Raw genomic sequence first — 21,608 nt, forward strand, 5'->3', positions numbered from 1 at the left:
ACGAAGCTTGAAGCCCACTGTCTGAACTGATTTTTTAACTGCAAAGTTTCAGAGTCTTCATGTGGTTGCGAGGGCTCCCCGCTCCTGGCGTGAGGAGGACGGCGAACATCTGACTGCTCTCAAGTCAAATCCCAGATTTTACTGCAGAAATCTGATCCTGTCCCCGTGCTGGTCCTGATGTCGTAGGAATTCGGGTACCTGCAGAATCTCGGGCCAGGCCACCTTCACGGTGGAGACACAGTGTGCTGTCCCGTTAGGGCTGACTCTGAGGTACGCGAGCAGCTTTTCTCAAGGGAGGACACTTTCATAATCACCCTGTTACCTGCCGCAGGCCACGGGAGACGGGCAAGATGATGGTGTCCCCACCTGCCTAACACGCGGCCCTGGGCATCTGGCCTTTCTGAACTTCATTTCTTTGGCGGGTGGAGGAACCTATTTCTCAGAGCTGTGGTAAGAATGAAATGCATGCGAAAATCCATCTCACTGAGAACTTCCTGTGTTCCAGACACAGGAACACAGGAAGTTCTCAGTGAAATGGATTTTCGCATTCAGCTGACATTCCCCAGGGCGTTGGGAAGTGCTCTGGCTCCCTGCGCTGTGACGAAGCGCCAATTGCGGGCCTCTAGGCCACAGCAGCCCAGCCTCCCAGTGACTGCTGGGGCTGCGTGATGAGCAAAGGCCCTTGCGAGCAGGAGAGGACTACCATTTAGAGCTCAGAGACTCTTCAATGACGATGCAATCGAAGCCCACCACTATCTGAAGCACAGACACAATCGCCTTTATTGGCACATTTCACTCTACCCAACAGACGAGTATCTACATAGTAGAAAAGCCTAATGGCTCTTCAAGGGAAATTGAAATTGGGGGGTTTCACGGTCTCCCATCACCTGCACTCCCAGCCCCCTCACTTCCCAAAGCTGCCGCTGGGCGACTGATCGCCAGCTCTTGGGTGCGCCTGTCCGTAACATCCCTTATCAAGCACATTTAGGCTAGAGAGTGGAAAACCCACAGGGGCGGGAGAGGGAGCAAGGGGGGATGCTGGGGCGCAGGCGAGGCCCTGAACACTGCCGGCGCTGCAAGAGAAGACGGGCAGGCCCGGGGAGCCACGTTTGGCAATGCAGCTGACCACTGCGCCTCTTCGAGCTCCAAGTCCATAACTCTACGACTTCATAAGAAGAAAGAATAATGACGGGTACCAAATGAGAAATGGGTGCCCTAGAACGCTAAGGCACTAGTTTTAAGGCCGTTGGAACAATGAAGAAGGGGAAGGCCAAGGAGTTTAAATCCTCCCTCCTTCATCCTGAGCTTTGATAAGAGAAGTTAAGACAAGAACACTGACTGTTTGGCCCTTAGGCATCAAAGTCTCGACCTTGCCAGGGGGACGGGGTCTGCAGCGCAGTGTGCCAAGTCCTGGGGGAAAAGAGACAGCGAGGGGAACGCCAGTCCACCCACGCCTCACATTTAGGTTCAGCGTCGTTCTGACTCCGTAGTCCAAAACGATGATGGAAAAGAAGAGCTGCTTTGTCACGTCACACCAGTTTTTGAAGGAAAGCAGAACAAGAGGGGAGAGAAAGACAGGGAGAAATCAAGAAAAGGGGTTGAGGAAAGGGAAGTTTGGGGAAAATATTATTCGTATTATTTGGTGGTTTGACTATATAAAAGTGAATCTCTTCTAAATAAGAAAATCGATAAGCAGAATTAGAAGTGCCGAACTGAGGGAGATGGTGAAAACACGTCACTGTCTAAGGAGTTCCACAAAATCAGTGAAGCTCGTACGTCATTTACTAGTTGCAGAGAGAAAAACATCTTTACAATGAAGAGATCTGGCAGTTACCTTAACCAAATGATCAAATTTAGCATCACTAAAAATGGAACAACCTGACATCTCTGGACCTTTGATGTGACTATCTGTGAAGCACTCACCACAAAAGAAAAAAAAAACATGCTGATCCTAAATGTAATGAAGCTTTTTAGGCCTAACATGTGGTTTACAGGAAACACAGGGGACAGAGGAACATGTTAAATACCACGACGAGAAAACACATACAGAATGGGGGCCATTTTTCAAGACAACTGCACCGGTTGCTTCAAAAAGTCAATGTCAAGGAGGAAAAGGTGGAAGGATTATCCCAGATTAAAATAGGCTAAAGAGATGAAAAGCAAATACAAAGTATAAGCCTCAACTGAGCCCTGATTCATAAAAACTAGCTACAAAAGACGTTTTGAGGACAACTGGAGTATTTTAATACAGATTTATATTATATGAATTAATATTTCCTTTGGCATGAAAATGACAATGGTTATAAAAGTGAGTATCTTTATCCTTAGGAATAAATGTTATGCTGTCTCTGACTTTTTTCCTGAACCACCTGAAAGTCAGACAGATACATAAAGCAAGTACGACAAAAAGTTAACAAATGTAGCTGTAGGTGGTGGCTGTAATGGTGATGGCAGTACCATTTTCCAATTTTTTTCTAAGATTTTTTTATCACAAAAAGTTGAAAAAGTATTGGAAAAAGAAGCACCCACATCCCAGCTTCAGAAAGAGCAAAACAGAAAAACCAAAAGGAAATTCACAAATATAAAATAAATGGTCAAATTCAGGGAATAATAAACCCACTAGAGATCAAAGACATGTAAATTACAACGCCAGAGATGCCATTTTTTTTTGCCTATCAGATTAACAAAGATATTTAAAAGCACAGTAATAACAGCACACATTTTGGAAAACAGTTTGGCACTTTCTCATGAAGTTAAACATGCACTTACATATGACCCAGCATTTCCCCAAGAGAAATGAAAACGTATGTACATACCAACACTTGTACGTGAACATTCAGCTTTGAACAATAAAACGGAGACAAGCCAAATGTCTATCAATAGGTGAATGGATACACAAACTGGTATATCCATGCAATGGAATATTAACTACTGACACATGTGGCAACACAGATGAATCTTAAAGCCATGCTGAGCGAAAGAAGCCAGGCAAAAAGAGTACATACTGTATGATTCCATTTATACAAAACAGAAGGCAAGACAAATGTAATCTACGGTGAGAGAACACAGATGGGGAAGGATGCCTGGGAAGGGTACCAGGGAACCTTCTGGGGTGATGAAAATGTTCTCTGTCTTGGCTGTAGTGGTTACACATGTGCATACATTTGTTAAAACTATAGAACTGTACATTTTAAAAGGTGAATTTTATTGTTTACATGTTAAATCTCAATAGAGCTGATTTAAATTTTAAAATTACAGTAATGACACCCAGAGTTGGGAAGGATGTGGGGGAATGGGCTCTCTTATGCAGTGCTAGGGGGACTATGAATTGGGAGATTTTTTTTTTTTTTTGTAACAGCATTATTGGGATATCATTTATGTACCATACAACTCACCCATTTAAAATGTACAGTTCCCTGGTTTTTAGTGTAGATTCACAGAGTTGTGCAATTATCACCGCAATCAATGTTACAACATTTCATATCTCAAAAAGACATGTCATACCCCTTAGTCATCACCTCCCAGTCCTAAACAACTGCTAGTCCACTTTCTCTGTATGTGTGCCCGTTCTGGACATTTTGTATAATTAGAATCATATGATACGTGGTTTTTTGGTGACTGGCTCCTTCTACTTCATGTCTTTAATGTTCATTCATGTTGTAGCAAGTATTCTATTCCTTTTTATGGCCGAATAACAGTTCATTGTATGGATAAGTCACATTTTGTTTATTTATTCATTAGTTGATGGGCACTTTGGATTATTTCCACCTTTCGGCTATTGTGGATAATGCTGCTGTGAACATTCGTGCACGAGTTTCTGTGTGGACATACGCTTTCCTTTCTCTTGGGCATCTACCTAGTGTGTGATTGCTAGGACAAATGGTACCTCTATGTTTAACTTTTTAAGGAACTGCCCGACTGTTTTCCACACACACCACACCGTTTTACATTCCCATGGCAGTTGCCAACCCGTATCACATGCTAGCTGGTGCGAATTAGTATCTCGGTGGTTTTGATTTTCATTTCTCTAATGATAAATGATGAACATCTTTTCATGCATTTATTGGTCATCTGTGCACCTTTGGAAAATGTCTGTTCAAGTCCTTTGCCAGTTTTTTAATTGGGTTGTTTATCTTTTTATTTTTCAGTTGTATAGTTTTTTACATATTCTAGATACACATCCCTTATTAGATATATAATTTGCAGATATTTTCTCCCGTTCTGGGGGTTGTCTTTTCTAATTAGTACAACTTTTGAAAACCAGTCTGGCAACATATATCAAAGATTTCTGTGTGAACACATTTTGATCTTACAGCTTTACATTTAAGAATTTATCTCAAGAAAATAATTAAACAAGTGGAATGAGAAGAGCTGTGAAAAGGAACATTAGCAGATTAAAAAGATTCACTATGTAAACTGAATCTCAATCCTTACCTCACACCATATACAAAGATTAACTCCAAATGGATCAGAGTCCTAAATATAACTGCTAAAACTACAAAACTTCCTTACAAAAAATCTTAGAGACTTTGGGTTTGATAAAGATTTCTTAAATAGGACACAAAAATCATGACTACGAAAAAGCAATACACTGGACTTCAAAACTTTTGCTCTTCAGAAGACAAGGGAAAATGATCGTGTAGGTCTATTTTTACCTACACAGGTACAGAAAAAAGTGAACAGGACACAGAAACAAAATAACAGGGCATATAACTCCAAGAAGTGTGTTCCAGAGGATTCTGCTCCTTTGTTTCTATCTTTCTGAAACTTTGATTTCTCCATGTGACGATGAGTAGCATTTCTATATGAGGAGGAGGGTTGGGGAGGGACCTCCGCAAAACTATCTCCACTCTGAAAAAGGGCAAAAGTGAACTTCTATCTCATAATTAATAGAAAGTAATATTCGATGATTACCCAGGGGACACAGTTTATCAGGTTCATCTGGAGCTATTTTTATTTGCCACATTTCAGAAATAAAAATACACTAATTTTCTTGAGTTTAATATCTTTGCCCTTTACCATGATTTGAAGATAATTTCTATCATACATACGAGTTAATATGGTCAACAAATTTCAGTGACTTAATGGATAAATAACGGCTTAAGATTATTCTGTAAGACAAGTTTATACTATAGCATTATCTCATAGCTATCCAGAGCTTAATTTAGTTATACAGAAGAAAGTGAAAAAATTCGAGATAGATAATAAAGGTCTGTGCACTTGATTCAGAGGCTCTAAACCCTCACTAAGTTAATTACTCTTATTTTACACTCAATTTAACAAGTTATGCAAACCAACAGAAAGTGGGAGGCACCAGACAAAAAGGGAGGGTAAGTGGTAAACACTGCAGAGCCAGTGGCAGCCAACAGCCCGGAGGGGACAATTATTAAAGATCTGAAAACCAAACCCACAAGAGAGCCCGAGATCACTGGGTAGAGGAGCAAGAAAATCAAGAGGTTATTATAAAAATACAATAAATAATACTCAGATATAGGTTTCTAAGTAATTAAAAGTTATTATAGTCAATATGTTCAAGAAGCAGTGAAGATCATGCATTTGAGAGTTCTACTTTCCATTAAAAATATCTAAGTTTATAAAAGAGATGACTAATGAAATAAACGATGTGATCTGGAGAACTGGCTTATAGCGAAAGCATCTCTATCCTTAAGACAAGGAAGACAAACAGGATATTTTTGCAAACATATGTTAATAGCTACCGAGCTTCAATGGCACAAAAGTCAAAAGACCGAACTAAAGAAGTGATTTAGATGTACTGATAGATTCCTCTGGGCTCTTCCAGTTGTACCACGTGGGTGGTTCCCAAGGCTATGTCGAGTAGGAACCCTGTAGATGAGGTCATCTCATCCTGCCACCCTCCCAACCAGCTCTGTCTACCGCGTACGATCACCTCCTGCCTTTGGAGCTCCATCTTTGAGAAAAAGCACTTTAACTTGGCTGTCTAGGTCCAGAGTCTTTAAAAAATATTTTTTTTTTACCACACTCTGCATTTCTCCTACGTTCTGCAGATGCCACTTTGCAACCACTCTGTATCTGGAGAGCCATCGATGAGCTCCCAACTCCGGAGGAAATGGAGTCTGAATCTCCTCTCTACTGTGAGAGCTACCTCCACCCCTATGTGAGCTCCTGCCGCCCTCAGCCCTCACCGTGAGGCTGGGATTTCCACAAGGACAGCTGAGATGACTGATCTGACCACACAAATATGAAACTGGACGAGGGCAGAGGAGAGACAAAGCGACCTAGTCAGCACCAGAAAGAACCCAAACACCGAGTTTCGGCTCCCAGTCTTCAGACTGCACCTGGGAGTCCAGCTAGAGGAATTATTCACTCTACACATTAACTCTGTAGCCTGAAGCATCACACACATGACAGGGGCAGATGCCAGGCCAAAAGGTTGGCGGGAAGGTCAGCCGTGACAGCAGGTGGGGAACCTGGCCAGAGCAGGTGGTCTCCTGTACGGGGCAGGCTAGTGCCAAGTGAGGCTGAGGGCACAAGCAAGCAGCCTGATTCCCAGAGGCTCCGTGCCAAGAGGCCACGATGGCTGCCGCCCAGCTGGGGGCTGGGAGTGGCCTGGGATGCCCACTGAGCAGGAGACAGCTGTCTATTCTGGAATGGTTAACCGGTCGGCCTCGGATGCGGCTGAGCACAGAGGGCAGGGGAAAGCGGGCTCCCCTTCTGGAGCAGGCAGTCCTCCCCGGCCTCGCCCCAGGAACGCGGCTGAGGTGGAAGAGAAGCAGCCAGTGTCAGGGCACTGGAGCGACACGAACCAAACCAACTGGTGCTTTATTCAAAACAATGATGGCTTTGTCAAGAGACTGCAACCTCCCAATGAGAGCCAGGTGAAAAGCCTGCCCTCTTCTCCTCCTTTCTACCCCCTGGACTCGATGAGTCCGCGACACTACAAGGAGGAAAAGTAAGTAGCGCACTTTAACCAACACCAGCCAACCCATGTGACACAGCAGGGGCAGGCCAGCCGTCAGTCACAGAGGACCCATCATGGAGCTGAGCTCCCGGGACATACTTGAGTCTCACTTATTGATACATTTCCAGTGATCTTAGCCAACAAAGAACAGGGACTAAAATGTCAAGCTTTTCTACAGTGCTGGTGGGTCGATGTTCTGGTCAGTTCGGTGGGGGCAGCACCCCCAAGACGTAGAGCTACCGAGCCTGAGGGCTGCTCCCAGCCTTACGAGAGCCTGAAAGCTGCTACCCCAGGGCCCTCTAGGGTGAGAAACAGAAAGAAATTCTAAAGAACTGGGGGCGGGCGGGGGGCCGAGGGGCTGGTGGTGGGAGAACCAGCCGATTACAATATTTCTCACACCACACCCTGCCCTGCTTACTTCATTCATATTTTACAAATCAGGGGCAATCATCTCCAAGTACTGCACAAACACACCCAAAGCTCCACGGAGCCAGCAACAAGCGCAAAAACAGAGATAAGCAAACAAAGTTATCGGGCAAAAAGCAGCTGGCAACCTACAGGCCAAGCCAGCTCAACCGTGCTCTGGCAGGCTGCTCAGAGAAGCATCTGGAGGAGGCCACACCGACCACAGGTGAGTCTCCCCAGCAGCACCTGCCTGCTGGCTCTCAGGTATCATACAAGGACAACACCAAGGACAAGCCAGAGGCTAAGCTGGTAAGTGGGTTCTTCACTTTCATGATAAGGCTTTTTTTCTCATGGGACAAAGCTTTCTGCCAAGGTTTCTCTTGGGGGAAAAATTATGAATTCCAAAGCTGAAGGGAAACAAAGACTGGCCCGATAAACAGGTGAGCGGCCTGAGGGAGAGAGCCAGGAGGCCAGGGCCAGGCTCTGCTGGGTTCGGAGAGGAGGCCTCGGTAAGGAGTTCTGAGCTGGAACGGAGCCGCTGCCTGTGGGTGCCATGGGGCAGCCTAGCCCCTCCACTGGGCCTCGGGAGTCAGTGACCAGATGCAGTTTTTAAAACCTAAAGTCCTCAGGTCTTAACCCAGCCCCTCCAGCACACTCTGTCAGCAGTATAGATCGGGGGACAGACAGGAGCACAGACACCCCGCAGCTGATCAAGCAAGCTGCTGAGTAAGGTCGCTAAAGCCAGAGATGCACATCTCTGGACTTGATGTAACAGGAAGTATTCAAATCGTTTTCCAGAAAGTTGAGTCAGCTCTTCCTTCCAAGTACTAAGGTATCCTAGCGTTTCGTTTTGTAACTCGCAGAAACATGCGTCCATCCGCTCCCCATCACATGGGAGCTCACCACAGCTGTGCAGGCTCACAGCTGGAATCCTAGTCTTTCCTGAAGCTCCACACTCTCCCTCCCTGTGAACGAGAGGCCAAGGGATGCATCCACCTGCTCACATCCCTGCGAAGCCCTGGCCTCTGGGGTCTGTCGGCCAGCAGGCATGACATGGACATGCAAGCTTGGAGCTCAGTCCAGGCGTACATGCTGCTGACGCTTGAGTCAGACACTATTTATTATGTACCCTGCCCCCTTGCAGGTCTTTGGGACACATGTGAAAATGCAAGGAACTTTCCTATCAGCGGCCCAGGGCACAGAACAAAGGCTACTCTGCAGCTGTGTACCTGCTTACCACCCTCCTCCACACAAACCTTTGGGATGAGGGTGGAAAGGTGCGACAGGGCAGGCAGGTAATGCCAGCTGCCACCTTTCTTCAAGAGTCCTACTGGATGGTTCTCAGGGTAAAGGGTTAGTTCTGTCGGGAAGAAGGAGGAGGTAGAGGGACATTTTCAGAGAAAGTAGCCAACCCGGGGTAGTGACAGAGATGAACAGAAGAGGGGTCAGAAACACCTTATAGTTATACACAAATACCATGACATATTATCAATGACCAGGAGAGAGGGATTAAATAAATAACAGTACATCTACATAATGAAATACTATTCGGCCACTAAAAAATATTGCAGATAATTATTTGGGGCCTTGGAAAGGTATTCACAATCTATTAAATGAAAAAAAAATAAAATACACTCACCATGCTAAAAAAGAAAAAGAAAAACCCACAAGGTCTGGAAGTATACACACTAGGGAACTGACACTGGCTATCTCTGTGTGATGGAATTTTTTTCCTGGAAGGAGGCCTGAAAATACAGTCAAATTCCAAAAAGTAAGTCCTACGCTTAGAGGAAAAATTCCCCAGATTTTCAGTGAATATGTGTCAGCAGAGGAAGCAGTGCACCTCTGATAAATCCAGCTTCTATCTTCATTTGGCTTAGAAGCAGAGTTATGGCATTTAAGAAGCATTCAGCTATCTGCCAACACCATTATAGATCAGATTAAATATGGATAGAAAACGTGAGAGCTAGGGAGCATAAGGAACGTGCGCGAGGCGGCTGCATGGCTGTATTTATGTGTGTGAGCATGTGTGTGGGGGGAGGGTTCTAATGTGGGCATGTCTGCTCCTTCAACCTCAAACACACATGCATGCACACATATACGCACGCTTACACTGAGGAAGTAAAAATAGAGGCCTGTAATGTAAGGTCAAATGTATAGGTTAGAAACTTTAAATAACAGCCAAGAGAGAGAGCAGTGCCTCAGTATGACAAAGTTATAATTTTGTTTCAACTATAGCCAAATCAACTGTCTGGAGTTAAGTCAAATTGTTACTTCTTTCCTTCACCCCAGAATCACCTCATGAAACAGGCCCACCCCAGTCAAGCACGGCGGTGAAGTTAAGGGGTAACACTCAGAAATGGAACGTTGAGCTAAGAGTACCTATGTACGGTGGTCCAAGAATTTCACGAAACGGAAAATCAACCCTCCACCTCCAGAGCAAGATTATTTAAATAACTGCCCAAGTTCCTCATAACTCAGAGTAACTGTCTACTAGGAGCATGCATATCTCCGGGGTATACCAGGAAGCCTTAGATTTTGTATTCAGAAAATTATGGTCCTGTGACTTTTAACAGAGACCCAGCAAAAGGTCCACATAAGAATGAGAACACCTGAAAAGATTTTCCTTGTGCCAGAGCTGACCTGTAGCAAACAGCACAACACATTCTATGTCTTAGGCTAAGACTCACTTCTAACCTAGATCCAACCTGGATTAAATTCTCTCCCCGGAATACCTAATACCTGCTCTCAAACAGTGAATTATAGATTGGACCAAAACTTCAAAGTACAGCTCACATACAAATTTAGATTTCTTCCAATTTTTCAAATATGCCAGATCTCGTAACACTGGGCTCACATTCCCAAAAAGCAAGAATCACCTGGAACCGCGCCTTTTAGACCAGGCAAAGACACTGATTCACCACAGACCCCACCGCTCCCTACCGCCTTCCATCACGTCAACCAAGTCATTCCAATTTATGAACGTATGTTTTAATAAAAAATTTTCTCTGTAACCATGATTTTATCCGAAGGCAGAAAAGAAAAGAGAGCGAAGGTCCTCTTAGCCTTACAGATGGCCCACTTTACTTCCTGGCCCTTGTGGGCATTGGTTTATGACCCCTGACCGACAAAGAGGGAAAAAGGTCTTAACAGGATAACCTTACAGAGGGCGATCCGGCGCCCCGCAGGGCGTGCTGGCAGGGCCGACTCCGGAGTGGATTTTAATGTAGGGGAAACGCTCAGGGCAGCCCGCTCGCTTTCCCAACAACTCACTCACTGTGCACGGAAGAGATGAAAGATAGAGAATCAGGGAATTTCTGGACATGGACATATTCAAGATCTTTAAGATCATACATTCGTACGGGCTTCCCAAGTCAGAGTCCCTAAAGATAACGCTGAAAACCTGAACTGTTTTGAATATTTCTCTACATAACAGCTTTATTGAGACATAGTTTACACACCACGAAATCCACCCTTTAAACGTGTTCGTGGGCTTTAGTATATTCACAGAGATGTTCAGCTACCACCATTCTCTAATTCTAGGACATCTTCATCACCCCCTCAAAAAAATCCATACTCATGAGCCATAACTATGCATCCCTTTCTCCTCCGGCAACCACTACCCTATCTTTTGTTCTGTGGGTTTGCTTATTCTGGACGTTTCACATACATGGGATGACGACAGGTGGTCCTCTGTGTCTGGCTTCTTAGCTCATCGCGATGTTGTCACCCACGCTGCGGCTGGGATGGTGCTTCATTCCAAAGGCTATTTTCGATAGTAAAAAGCATTTATTTGCCCATGATAAAGCCACAGTGGTGACTCTAAATAAATGCGATCTTCCTCATTTTTCTAACATTATGAACATTTTCCAGCACAGAAAGACTGAATGAACTGTACAGTGAACACCCACGTGCCCGCCACCTGGATGCTACAATTGACACTAATATATTTACTCTATCACAAATTCATCTACCCATCCATCAACCCATTTTATTTAAGCAGTTCTCAAAGTGTTATTTAGAAACCCCTGAGGATCCCTGAGACCCTTTTGGGGGTCCCTGATATCAAAATTATTTTCAAAATAATCCTGAGGTTATTTGCCTTTTTCACTCTCATTCTCTCAGGAGTGTACAGTGAAGTTTTCCAGACGTGACAGCACCACAGATGAATGCAAAAGCAGATGAGCATCCAGCTCTGTTCTAACTAAACATTAAAGAGATTCACAAATATGTAAAAGAATGTCACTTTTCTAATTATTTTGGGGGGACTGTTATTTTCTAAAAAAAAAAACAACAAAAAACGTAATTTATGTTAACATGTAATGGGTTTGCTATTTTTTAAACGCTTTAATATTTTAAAGTTTTCTGTTTTCATTCCTAACACAGTAAATATCAATAGATAAAATGCACAAAACGAAAGCTCCTTGGGGTTCTCAATATTGAAAAGCACAAAGGGGTCCTAAGAGCAAAGAGTGTAAGAGCCACCATTTTTAAGCATTTCAAAGTAAGACAAAGACATGAGTACACTTCACCCCTAACATGTCAGCACGCATAACATTGACCAGAGTTCAGTATTTGTCACAATCGGTTCTTTCAGTTTCTGGTAAGATTCACATACAATAAAATGCACAAATCTTAAGTGTAATCATTCAATTTGAAGAGTTCTGACAAATCCCCTATCAAGACTACCATCATCCTAGAAACTTCTCCCTAGTCGCTCCCCAGTCAGCCCACTCTCCAGCCTCCCTCAGAGGCACGTCCTGGTGCGCCTGCTCTAGAACGCCACGTGAGTGGAAATCGGGCTTATTTCATTCAGCGTGTCTCTGAGGCTCATCCATGTTCATGCACACACCAGCAGTTTGTTCCTTCTTATTGCCTGATGCGATTTGTTTCTAAGGCAATATCTCTACAAACATAAGGTCTGTAGAAGAAAACTAAGGTGAGTACCCATGATTCTAGTTGAACCCCTTTGTCCCCAGCTTTTTTTTTTTTTTTTAGTTAAGGACACGACGACTTAGAGGCGCTGAGTGATGTGTTCTCAACCAGCGGCTCCACAGTGCAGTGTTGTCCAGCCCAATGATCGTTCCGCCACGTTCACCGCCACGTCCCAGTCGCACCTCGTAAGGAAGTCCCTATCTAAATCTGCGACAGAACTCTGCTACAGGAAATGGGAAGTCAACACCCAAATAAAGAAGGTACAAGGTTTCCCTCAAAAACACGTCTGTCGATGAGTGGATAAACGAAGTGTGACATATTAATACAATGAGATCCTATCTGGCAATAAAAAGGAATAAAATACTGATATGTACTTCAACGTGGGTGAACCCTGAAAACATTACGCTAAGTGGAAAAAAGCTAGACATAAAGGCCACATACAGAATGAGTGCATGTATGTGAAATGTCTAGAAAAGGCAAATCCATAGACAAAAACAGTAGATCGGTGGCTGTCTGGGGCTGGGTGGGAATCGGGATTAGACACAAATGGGCACGTGGGATCCCAGTGGGGCGACCGACAGGATCTTAACGGGGCAACGGAATCCGGTTCTAAGACCAGATTGTGAGCATTGAATGCACAAGGAAAAACTCAATGAACTGCACGCTTAAAATGAGTACACTTATAGTATATAAATTACACCTCCATAAAGTTGCTAAAAAACAATTTGTCTGTACAAGTGGGTAAAATTGCCCTGTTCCTACGTAGAAGACCTGCTTAATAATTTAAAGAACAAAGGAGGCAATTTAAAAGACCCTGCTACTCAACCAGAAAACAGTTGTTTAAAACAGTAAACTAATATAACCATATATTGTTTTAAGAATTCACTGCAAGTGTTCAATTTAAATAAAGGGATTTATAAATCAACTTTCTCTAAAGCTCAATATCAAGCTACCTGGGTGAGTCCCCTAAGACAAGGTAGTCCATTTGTAAGCAGACATATGAAGAGATTCTTTAGATTCTTTTTTTTACCCTAGAATATTGGGTAAATATCTGGAAACTAAGTTAATCCCCCTACTTTCTCGTAAGAAGCTGTATTTTTGTTTTGATGACAGAGTTTGTCTCATGGTGACTGACCAAAAGAAGCCACTTTCTTCCTCATGCCCGCTAACCGCAGAGGGAAGGGACCCTAACCAGCTTTCCAAACGATTCTCCTACCTGGGGAACAGTCCTCAACAGTGAAATCCTGTGGCTAAAATCCCCATGGTCTCCCCTGTCCAGCCCAACTCAAACCCCACCCCCTCCTCCCAGTGGCTCCTCTGCCGGCCCCTCACCATGCGCCCCCTTGGCTTAACTCTTCACTGTTACTCCGTCGGACTCTTTATGTTCACTTCCGAGACTCAAAAGCTAACGACAAGGAATTCTGTTTCTGGAATTATTTTTCTAGATCTTGGACACCCTTCTGGAGTTACCAAAATACCTCTTCTACACTGCCTCCTTCTAGAAGATTTTTCCGATGATACAGTCCAACCCTAAATTTGTTAAGAACGCTAGATTTAGAGAAGTCTTTTTTAGGGCATTCAAGACCAGGCGGTATTTCTCCACCACAGCCAGACCCAAGTGAGTAAAAAATATCACTCGGAATATATCACAGTATATATTTCGCCAGAAAAAGACTACATTCTGAATATCAACTTGAAACTCCAAAACCTCTCATCCCCAGTCGGCCCCTCCATGAGCCACAGAAGAGGTTGGGGGTGAGGGCGGGGGGACGCAGGAGAGATAGGGGGGCATGGAGCAGCATGGTTGGAAGAATCCAGGGCACCTGGACTGGTCGGAGCTAAGTGGAGAACTGCTCTGGCTGTGAGGACCTCACTGGGCAACAGTGGTGCCCCTACACAGCCGCTTTTCAAGAAAGCTGGCCCACCCACAGCTCCAGCTGTCAGGGTGGCCCACAGAAGCCAACTTCAGTGCGCAGAACAGAGAGCTGTCCTCAGTGCAACAGACTTCCCTGCTTCCTCTTTTCAGTAAGGGCCCCCGGGGCGCAGGCCAAAACCTCGGTCATTGTTAATTCCTCTTTTTCTTTCATCCCGCATGTCCAATCCATCAGCAAGTTCAAAACCCACCTGAATCACTGCCCCAAGTGGTCCCCGAGCTTCCGTTCTTGGCCTCCTATCGACTAGTCTCCACGGAGCAGCCTCAACGAGCCATTTTCCCCAGTGCGATGAGCACAATTTCCTCACTTCTCACCATGGCCCCTGCCCTCTTCAGTCTTCCCGACCACTCACTCCGGTCCTCAATATTCCAGCTATGCTTTGCTGGCTTTCCTTCTAGCCCCAGGCCAGTGCCAAGTTCATTCCTCCTCGGGCTTTTGCCTTGGGCTCTTTTACCTCCTGGAATGACTAGCCACTCAGGTTTCAGTTCAACCTGAAATGTCACCTCCTCAGAAGACTTCCCTGACCGGCTGAGATACAGTATCTGCCCACCCCCATCCCCATCCCTCGCCATCTTCTCTCCTGCTTTATATCCTTCACTGTGCAGACAATACAAATCTGACTTGCTTACTGATTCTCCGACTAGAACGTAATCTCCCTGAGGGGAGGTGACTCCCTCCCTGTTCACTACTGTATCCCCAAGGGCTAGAGCAGCGCCCGGCACACAGCAGAGGCCTGATTAATACTTCTGGAAGGAAGGAGCACCTGTGCTGAAGGCGGCCGGTCCAAAGACCACGGCCGGATGCACACTGTGGTTGATGAGGTTCTGCTCAGAGACGGACGGGCCAGCTCGTCTCCTTCTCAAACATCTGAACAGGAGGCTATGAGGCTAATTTAATTAGGCACCTGGCAAAGAGGGCTGATGGTAAGGAAGCTCTCAGCAAGGTCTGTATGTGAAACACAGGCCACGGGCAGGCCCTAGCCAGGCCGAAGCAAAAGCTCCCATAGACAGAAGCAAAGAACAGGACCACAGGTGAAAGAGCCAGCTGGCAGCAGGAGACCGCGGGAGAAGCGGAGGCTGAGAGAGGAGCCCAGTCGCCTCAAGGCAGGGTTCCGGTAAGGAGAGGCAAACTCCCCCTGCCGAGGACCCAGAGCTGCCTGGAACCCGGCTGCACTTTTACCGAAGGCTGGCCGTTCTAGGAATCCTGAAATTATGGGATATCGGCACCCTGCCTGATGCTTCCAGTAAACCCCCATTACGTGGGCTAGTGCAAGGGGGTCCCCGACACATGCCGCCAAAGAACTCTGACTGAAACGCAAGTCCTATGGCCTGGAATTTCAACTATAAACAGAATTCCAACAAAAGACGGAAAATATTACCTAAGCTATTTGCTGTCTGGACTGCAAATATTATATTATATCCAAAAAGTAAATTCCAGGGAACGGGAGCTCACACTGAATTTTTCGTCGGCCATATATGAATCCTTAAAAATCAGTAAAATTAACTTCCTACAATACCTACTCTAGGACTCGTACTGGGAGCAAGGATAAGGTTCACTTTACGGACTTTTCTTTTTACTATGAGGGTCCTCTGATCGCGAAACCCCCGGAACTAGTGCCTGATACACTCGGCGGAACTTGCTAGAACTCCAGGCAGGATGCTGTGCCCTGCTGTGGTAGAGAAAGAGACAAGTCTTGGGTTACACTTGGGTTATGTGCTTAAAAACATTACCTCAAAAACTTCTGAAACCAGCCTGTATTAGTTTCCTATTGCTGCTATAACAAATGACAACAAAATGGCTTAGAACGCTATATGTTTATTATCTTGTAGTCCTGGAGGCGAAAAGTCTGAAATGGGTCTCACTGGCTAAAATCAAGGTATCAGCAAGGCTGTATTCCTTCCAGAGAGCTAAGGGAATCTGTTCCTCGCCTTTTCCAGCTTCTAGAGGTGGCCCACATTCCTCGGCTTGCGGCCTCTTCCTCCAGCTTCAAGGTCAGCAACGTTAGACCGAGTTCTCCCACTGCTCTGGTTCTCTCTTTTGACTTCTACTTTTAAGGACCCTTGAAATTACACTGGGCCCACCCAAATAATCCAAAATCATCTCCCCGTTTAAAGGCAGCTGATTAACAACTTCAATACCTCTTTGCCAGTAACCTCATATACTCACAGGTTCTGGGGATTAGGATCTCATGTCTTTGAGGGGCGGGATTAATCTACCTACCACACGAGACCACAAGGGCCACAATACAAACACCAGCTAGCAAAAGCACGGAGCCTGTTGTTCCGCTTTCCACCAACATCCCTTAAAGCACTGCTCCAAGGAGAGACTGTTTGTCTTTGCGCAGCTCAAGATAAACCAGGTTCACCAGCGGTGAGCCCTTTTCAACTCCATATATATTTTTGATCATCCAGTATGCACCAGAAACGGTTCGGTTCTGTGGGAAAATCAAAGGTGAAGACGGCAGGAATCCTGGTAGGTCAGGTTTACGTAAGGGTACAGGTGGGTCAGTAAGGGTCGTGGACTTACAGGGGATCGCAGTGTTCACTCTCTTTGGGAAGGTTTAGTAGGGCACCCAGTGCTCAGGAAGGGTGGGGCTTGAGCGGTGGGGTGGGGGGGCAGGGAAGGCCGGAGCAGCCCCAGGGCAGTGCAGGACCTGGCACTTTCACCTCCTCTCACAAAATCGCGGGCTTTTGTGAGCAGATAAGAGAAGTGACTTTGCAGCTCCAGACAGTCTTGGACAAGTTGCCTAACCTCTCGGTGACAGGTCAAATGAACTTTTAAGCTCAGATTTTCTTACCTTTTTTTAATGTGAAAAGTAAGAACTTTACTATCACCTACCTGAGAGGGTTACTGTAAAAACTGCTTTCGGTAATGTAAAGAGAATCTAGGACAAAGTAGCTGCTTAATAAGTATGAATTCTCTTCTCTTCTCCTGCCCTAGCAAATAAACAAACTCTCTCACTCTCTCTCTCTCTCTCTCTCTCTCTATCTCTCTCTCTCTCCCCACCCCCTCCCTCTCTCTTCTCCTCTCCTCTCTGTTGGTTTCGGCCCCTTCCTCAGTACTGCCACAGGCCCGGCTCCAGTTTTTTAGCACAGCCCTTGCTAATCATTCTACAACTGTCTGACCGTCTGTCCCCCACCCTGTTTGTGAGCTCCTCGAGGACAGAGCCTGTCTTTCTCGCCTGTGGCCCTCGCCGCCATCTCAGTGTGAGCCCTTTAAGGACTCATGACTACATGACTAAGGACTGAAGAAAGCACAAGAGAAGAAAAACTGCTTGTCTTTGGCATGGATGCGGAAGAACAACACTAATTTAGTCCTTGTGTGAATGGTTCCCACCTACGACTAGTTCCCAGGCCTCGCATTAGGAAGTTCCTCTACTGAAAACTTAAAACGTGGAGGGCACAGTGCTCAGCCGTCAATCCCTGCCATTCCTTAGGTCTGGCAGAGACTCCTGCCTTGGGTCAGGAACAGCGGGTTACTGTACAGGGCACACATAGACAGGGCCACAATCTAGAAACCTAGATCCAAAGGCTATCTTACAGGCCCGAATTAAAAGGTCTCCTTGAATCTCTAGTTCAGTAGAAACCCACTGTGCAGAAAGCTACTGCTTATCTCTAAATATAAGAAGACAATCGCTCACCTCGCCAGGCATTCACACCTAGGCTCCCTATTAAAGAGGTACAGAAAAAGGTAGGGAAGTGAAACCAAACCAGCCGCAGAAAACTATACACTAGATGTGTTCAGAATCCGTGTGGGTGATTTACATGTGTGACATTCCTTAAAACGCTAAGAGGGCAAGAACCATGAACTATGTTCTGGAGTACACAGCTCCATTGTGGCGCCTTCGAAAGTACAGGCAAACCAAGAATGTGTCTATTTAGTATTTGTCAAGCAGACATTTGAAAGTCACACTAAAAGACCCCAGTCAGATCTTTCCTTAGTTCACAGATGAGAAACCTGGACCCCTAATAAATGGCAGCTGAACGAGGATGCGGAGTTGGATTCCGCCTGTCATACCTCCTCTTGCCTCTTATTTGCCAGGTACTAGACACACTCACAGACGTGATCTCAGTTAATCCTCCTGCTCACCCTGCAGGGAAGTTTTATCCTCCCCATTTTACAGTGGTAAACAGAAACGCTCAGAAAACGTAAGCTTCTAGCATCTAAATTTCGCCTTGGGAAAAGGCGATTTCTTTCTCCTCCAAAACGTCCCAATCATTAAGCACACGTTGCCGGACTAAACAGGATGTTCTGCGAGAGGGGTACTTGGCACCACAGAGAGGGAAGGCCATGGGTTTTGAGGCAGCTGCATGACGCCGGAATACCATCGGCACTGTTACTTACCCGGGCGGGCCGCCGGCCACTCACACGGTCCCGATTCCTCAAATGCCCTATGACCTCACCCAAAGTCGGGTCTTGCCAAAGACCCCTCGGGAGTCCAGGACTTGGCATGTTCGGGGACAGATGACATTCGGATCCCTATACCACTTCACAGGACCAGGGAAAAAATGACCGCAACTTCCCTTGCACTTGGTTCCTCCCCCAGAGAGCTGTTGAGCCTCATCTGGAAACAGCTGAGAGGCAGCAGCTAACAGGAAACCAAACCAAAAAAAAGCACAGGGTGTACCAGGGAGAGTAAGGCAGCTAGAACTAAGAGGCCAGGGGACAGACAGGAAGTCGAAGTTAGAAAGCCCAGGCCAGAAACAGTCACACATAAGAGGAGGCCCAGCTGGCCTTCCCTCGGCCAAGGAGGAGAAAGCCTGAAACAGTGGTGAAGGCTCAGACCCCGCCCGGAGGGAAGTCAGAAGTTAAGACTTCCCTCGCTGCCCCCCATCGCAACCCTACTTCTCTACAGCCAGTGGTCACGATGGGACAGCTGAGGTCAGAAACTCCCTTCGGTTCTCGTGCTTTCTGTGCCAGAGGCTCCAGCCCAGAAAACTGGTTTTGAGTCATTTCTCTGTCAATCTGTACCAAAGTTCCACACTGCCAGCTCGACTCGAGGGCTGTCCAAACCAGCTTCACACAGAGAGACAAAGAGCATCTTCATGAGAAATCGCTCGGCAGATATCTATCCACTGGGGGCCTGTAGTGGCAGGACGGGTGCACGCGGCGGGCGGGAGGTGCTGGAGAGCAAGGTAAGCCTCCAACCAAACTAAGGGTACATTTTGCAACGAAGACAGTTATTTGAGAAACGGCCAATGCCAAAGTATTTTTGAAAGAAGTGGGGGGGAAAATGCCATTACTAAAATTCCTTGGTGTTATTTAATATGCCTTTAGGTTATCCAAACTGAAGGCAAAGGGTTTATTTTTCCTTTAGCAGAGCTTAGGCGAGAGCTTTCTAACCCATGCCTCCTGCTACTCAGTCATCCATTCTCTCCCTGTACATGGAGGAGTTTATATTAAAATAAAGAAGAGGATTAAGTTCTCTTAATAAAACACATTCCTGTCTTTCACCTCTAGTTTTGTGTGAAAGGGCTCTCTCACACTGGAGCATATGCTACATTCTAGGTGGGTTTGATTCCAATGAAAGTGCTTAAAATTTGAGATGGAGTTAGCAGGGCTAAAAGAAGGCAGGGGGCTGCAATCTCAATACCACTGGTTTTAAATTAAAAAAAAAAAAAAAAAGGAAAAGAAAAGAAGAAAATAAAAAGAACAGAACATCTTCACAGGCTCAGTGGCAGCTCCAAGCGGCAAGGCCAGAGAAGCTGAGCACAGCCGGACCCTGGACCACAGGGGGCTGGGGGGAAGCCAACGGGTAACCCCTCCTGCATCCCGCCGGCAAACAAACCATTAAGGAAAGCTTCGAGAGAGGAAATGGGAGGGTGGGGGCATTTCAGGAACATAACAAAGGAACAAGTTGACTAATCATTTATTCCACAGGAGGTAAATGTCACCCGGTGCTGTGTATCTAGAGTTTTAACTTCAGGTAAATGTGTAATGTTTTAACTTGGATATATTCCGGGCTCACGGCTCTCCAAAAAAAAATGTGGGAAAACGGGAGGGGGAGGGGAGGAATGTTCCTACTCTTCTTTACAGTTTCTAGAATCTCCTAGGAAACTTTTCCTGTGCTGCCTGCAGAGTAGACTTAAGACAGTCCAGCTACTAAAGCAATAACCCCCACTTAGCAGAGATCCCATCATGAGCTGGGTCTGCTCTGCACTGCAGCTGGTCCCAAAAAGTTCTGCTGAGGCAGAAGGTACCTGAAGCAAATACCGAACACACACTGAGGAAGGCAGAGAGTGGAAAGGTGTTTTAAGCCGTGAGGGCCAGGTACTTCTGGGACTTGGAAAGAGACCTCGCCCACAGCGGAACCCGTCGGGATGGTGCCTGGGATGCCTGCCCTAAGCACTGACATCCCCATATAACGTTTCAGGGCCGGACCGAGAAGCCTCCAACTTGCCAGGAGGACAGACTGCACCTCCAACGGCTGTGGCCCCAGAAGTCTTCCTAGGAGACACCCAGCCCGCCCCCTTCATCCCCACCCCCACCCCCACCCCGCGCAAGTTGGGAGAGGGCTTCCCAATGAAGGGGGTGTGAGGAGACCCAGCCTTCCTCTGCTGGGAGAACAGAAAAAAGGAGCTGACATTTATGGAGCATCTAGCTCTGCGCCAGACACGGGAATAAGCACTTTATCTATCTCCTTCCATCCCCACCACAGCCCGTGGAGGCAGATCCGACTGTCATCCCCTCTTCAGAAAGGAGGAAACGGGGCTGGGAGATCTTACACAACCATTAAGGGCTGGAAGCCAGCTTAACCCACTCCTGGACAGGTGGTCTCAACCACGACTCGATATTGCTGGCAACACAAAGCGTTCAGGCGAAGAGGTGGATACAGTCGAGTGACACAAGGTGCAGACAGTATTTACACCTCTTTCTTTGCCAAAATCGGCGGCCTCGGGACGTTGGAAGGGAGGGCCTGGATACGGGAACATGAAGCCGGAAGAACCCAAGCACTGCTGACAGGGGGACAGGCCAGGACCCCAGCCCCTCTCGCTTCCGCTGAGGACCCCAGACCCGAAAACCCTCCCGAAGGAGACCCAAAGGGAATGCGTGAAGTCAAGGGGTTCCTCAGGCGGCCCAGCCCCCAACGCGTGTTTTGTCAAAGGGGGATGTCCCGCTGGACAGGTGGGGCCTGCCGGGGGTCGCCGGGTCCCTACCTGTAGGCCAGGCTCATGCACTCGAAGAGCTTGGTGAGCGAGGCGTCGATGGACAGGTGGCAGGAGCTGGTCTTGCCGAAGCTGTAGGTCTGGCACGTCTGCTTGTTGACCGTGTCGAAATCGTAGCCTTTCTTGGGCGGGTGCTCTCGGTGCGGCGACGACACCATGAAGTGGCCGCTGTGGATGATCTGCTGGCGGCGCGGAGGCTCGTCGCGGCCCGGTCCGGCCCGGGGCGGC

At 46.5% G+C, this 21,608-nt stretch overlaps 1 protein-coding gene across 1 annotated transcript in view; it reads right to left on the bottom strand.

Moving 5' to 3' along the window:
* The window catches only part of MLXIP (MLX interacting protein), a 51,140-nt gene extending 29,538 nt beyond the window's left edge, over positions 1-21,602 (bottom strand). Inside the window, exon 1 of the mRNA XM_015587975.1 lies at positions 21,372-21,602. Within this exon, the coding sequence (XP_015443461.1) occupies positions 21,372-21,538 (167 nt within the window). The 5' untranslated portion in view covers positions 21,539-21,602. The remainder of the gene's footprint in view (positions 1-21,371) is intronic.
* Between the last annotated feature and the right edge of the window lie 6 nt (positions 21,603-21,608).

Source organism: Pteropus alecto, unplaced genomic scaffold (genome assembly GCF_000325575.1).
Source record: "Pteropus alecto unplaced genomic scaffold, ASM32557v1 scaffold213, whole genome shotgun sequence".
NCBI classification, from domain to species: Eukaryota; Metazoa; Chordata; class Mammalia; order Chiroptera; family Pteropodidae; genus Pteropus; species Pteropus alecto.